Source organism: Plasmodium gaboni, chromosome 5, assembly GCF_001602025.1.
Source record: "Plasmodium gaboni strain SY75 chromosome 5, whole genome shotgun sequence".
NCBI classification, from domain to species: domain Eukaryota; phylum Apicomplexa; class Aconoidasida; order Haemosporida; family Plasmodiidae; genus Plasmodium; species Plasmodium gaboni.
In genome coordinates, this window is record NC_031485.1 from 569857 (window position 1) to 573224 (window position 3368).

At 19.4% G+C, this 3368-nt stretch overlaps 1 protein-coding gene across 1 annotated transcript; it reads left to right on the forward strand.

The window, feature by feature from the left end:
- Window positions 1–120: 120 nt before the first annotated feature.
- Window positions 121–3310, forward strand: PGSY75_0516000 (putative RAP protein; the record flags this gene model as incomplete). The annotated part of the gene is made up of 2 exons (XM_018784440.1): window positions 121–3129; window positions 3212–3310. The coding sequence occupies 2 exons, from the start codon at window positions 121–123 to the stop codon at window positions 3308–3310; spliced, it is 3108 nt and encodes a 1035-aa protein (XP_018643095.1).
- Between the last annotated feature and the right edge of the window lie 58 nt (window positions 3311–3368).

Here is a 3368-nt window from a genome sequence, read left to right on the forward strand (position 1 = left end):
AAATATATAAATATATATATATTTTTTTTTTTTTTTTTTTTTTTTTTTTTTTTTTTTCTTTTTTTTTTTGTTATGGTGATGTATATCATGTAGTATATTTATTTTGAAAAAAAAAAGAAAATGAAAAAAGCTTCAATTAAATATATTAATTCAAGAATATATTATAGTAGAAGTCACTTAAAACAAATTTATTCCTTTTTTTCAAGTAGTAGAAATGAACAAGCACGTATTATAAATAAGAATGATGATTTTATAATAGATGAGAGTTATAATAATGTGGAATTCGATGAACATATATCACCGTCGTTTAGTTTCGATATTAATATAGATGATGATAAGTGGAAAAAAAAAGAAGAAATTGAATATAATAATTTTATAGAAAAAGCAAAAAAAGCTTCAATTAATCCTTCCACGTTTTTTTACACACAAAAAATGACAACAGATGTGAAGAATACATCTGACAATAGAAATTATGAAAAATTACAAATGCATAATAAATGTGTAGATAATAATATATCATCAAATATTATAACATCTAACAAGTTAACATCTTATAATGTCGATTGTGTTTATAAAAATGAAAAGACTTATGAAGATGATATAAAGATATTTTTGAAAACCTCATGTGATGATATAACCTTACAAGATGGTGACATTATTAAAAAATTAATTTATCTTAATGATAATTCTAAAAATTTGCATTGTGGAAATAAAGAAATATATACATATTTAAATGATATTTTGGATCTGCTAGAAAGGGGATCTAGAGTCAAACGTAAGGATGATGTAATAAAAAAAGGAAATAAAAAAAATAAAAAAAATGAACAATATGAACAATATGAACAATATGAACAATATGAACAAAATGAACAAAATTTACAAAATTCACAAAATTCACAAAATGAAGAAATAATTACCTTATCAGAAATAGTAGAAAGAAATGTAGGAGGAGGACATATAAAATATTTCCACAATCTTATATCTAAAAAAATTTATGAAGACCCCTTTTTCCTTATTAATCATAACTATAAAAATGTTGTTACTAATTTTACAAATTTTCCAGATTATTATACAAATAGGTTCTTCAAGTTAATTGTTGAGAATGTAAAAGATATGACATATAAAAATTTAGTTTTTATATTAAACGTTGTTAATAATTTAAATATGAAAAACATGATGAGAGATTTATCATATGAAGTAATTAAATTATTAAATAAAAATAGAAAAAATGATCAAGAGGATGTATTACAGATTGATAATATAAATAAAAAAGAAAATGTTCAAAAAAATGATATAGAAAATAATATAAAATTATGTTTACATTATATTAATATATTAAATTATCATTCTTTATACTTTTGTGAATTTTATGATTATTTAATACTACATATAAATCAGATGAAAAATGATATGTTATGTTTTTTTACTTTACAATGTTTCATACATAGTTTAAGAACTAAACATTATTTAGATAAGATATATTTATTATGTTTAAAAAAAATTGAGTTGTTTAATTTTGAAGAATTAAAATGTATGATTTATTGTTTTCATCGTTTTTGTAAGGAATATTCAAAATTTTATGATCTTTCTATAGATATAATAAAAAACAAATATATACATAATATCTTAAATGACAATTTAAATATGGTTCAGCTATTATTAAAAATAACTAACAATTTTAAAAATAATGATAATTATGTTGAACTTACTGGATTGATTGCACAAAATATTATAGTGCATATAGAAGAAAATATACAAAGCGAAGGAAGAAAAAAAAAAAAAAATACACAATATATAAATAATTTGACAAATATGAATACATCTATTGATATGTCAACTAATGATGATACTTTTAAAAAGGAAGATCTGTCTAAAATGGATACAACATGTTGTAATACGACATACTTAGAAAGAAATGTTAATGATAGTAATAATGGTTTTGTCGAAACATCATGTGATAATATTATAAAAGTGATAGAGTGTCTAAAATATTTTGAATACAATAAAAAAAATAGTGAAGATGTAAAAAATTGTGTAAATAAAATTTATGAAATAATAAATGAAAATATTGAATGTTTAAAAATGTTATGTATAGAAGATATAGTATATAGTATTGTATGTTTTAGTTCATATAATAAAAGAATAATTTTATATAATAATTTTTTAGATATTATATGTGAAAAAAGTAATGAATTGATAAATGCTAAAAATATATGTTTGTGGATATATCCTATTTTAAATTTATGTAAAATATCTTGGTATCATAAAAATTATATAGAATTATTATTTGTATATATTAAAGATAATTATATATTAAATAGATTAAGTGTATTTCAATTAATGAAATTATTATCATCTGTTGTTAAAATGAATATATATGATGAAGATGTATATAAAATATTGATTGAAAAATTATATAAAGAATGGGATATAATAAAAAAAAAATTAATTGATATATCCACTTTTTTATGGTGTTGTGCATATATAAATATAATATATAAACCATTATTTGATAGTGCATATGATTTAATTATAGATTTAATAAATACAAATAATCTTAATATAATTAATAATAATGTTATATATAAAAACTGTTTTGTTAATATTACTTGGTCTTTTATTGTAGCTAATTATCATAAAACACAAAACAATTTCGATAAAATATTAAATATAACATTTTTTAAAAGAAATCCAAATGAAAATGAAGCATTTAAAAGATTACATCAAATTGCAGATTCATGCTTCAAAGAAATATCAAAAACTTTAATTAATATCAAATGCTTAGATATACTCTATTCATATTGTATACATGAAAAATGTAAATTATTAAGAAATAATTTTATCATTTATAAAAAAGAAAAAGATGCCATCAAAATGAAAAATAAAATTCATGATGAAATATGTCATCTTCTAAAATGTTCTTTTCATATATCTTTTGATCAACATCTAGAACCATATCATAACTCACCATATGTCATTGATATATGTCTAAATCAAACTTCTAAAATAGGCATATGTATATTTGGAAAGGAATATTTAATGAGGACCTTAAAAAAATCTTCCTGGGATTTTATGAACACAGGAATTGTCACATTGCAAATGAGAATCTTACACGCCCACGGATGGAACGTAATAAAAATAAATATATATATATAAATATATATATATATATATATATATATGTTTATGTTTATATATATTTCCTTTATAGATCATTCCTATTAATGCCGGTGAATGGATACAACTCAATTTTGATCAGAAAAAAAATCTTCTCTCAGAATATTTCAAACAATATTCTATACAAATATAATCAATTTTATGTACATAAAGGAGAAAAAAAAAAAAAAAAAAAAAAAAAAAAAAAAAAA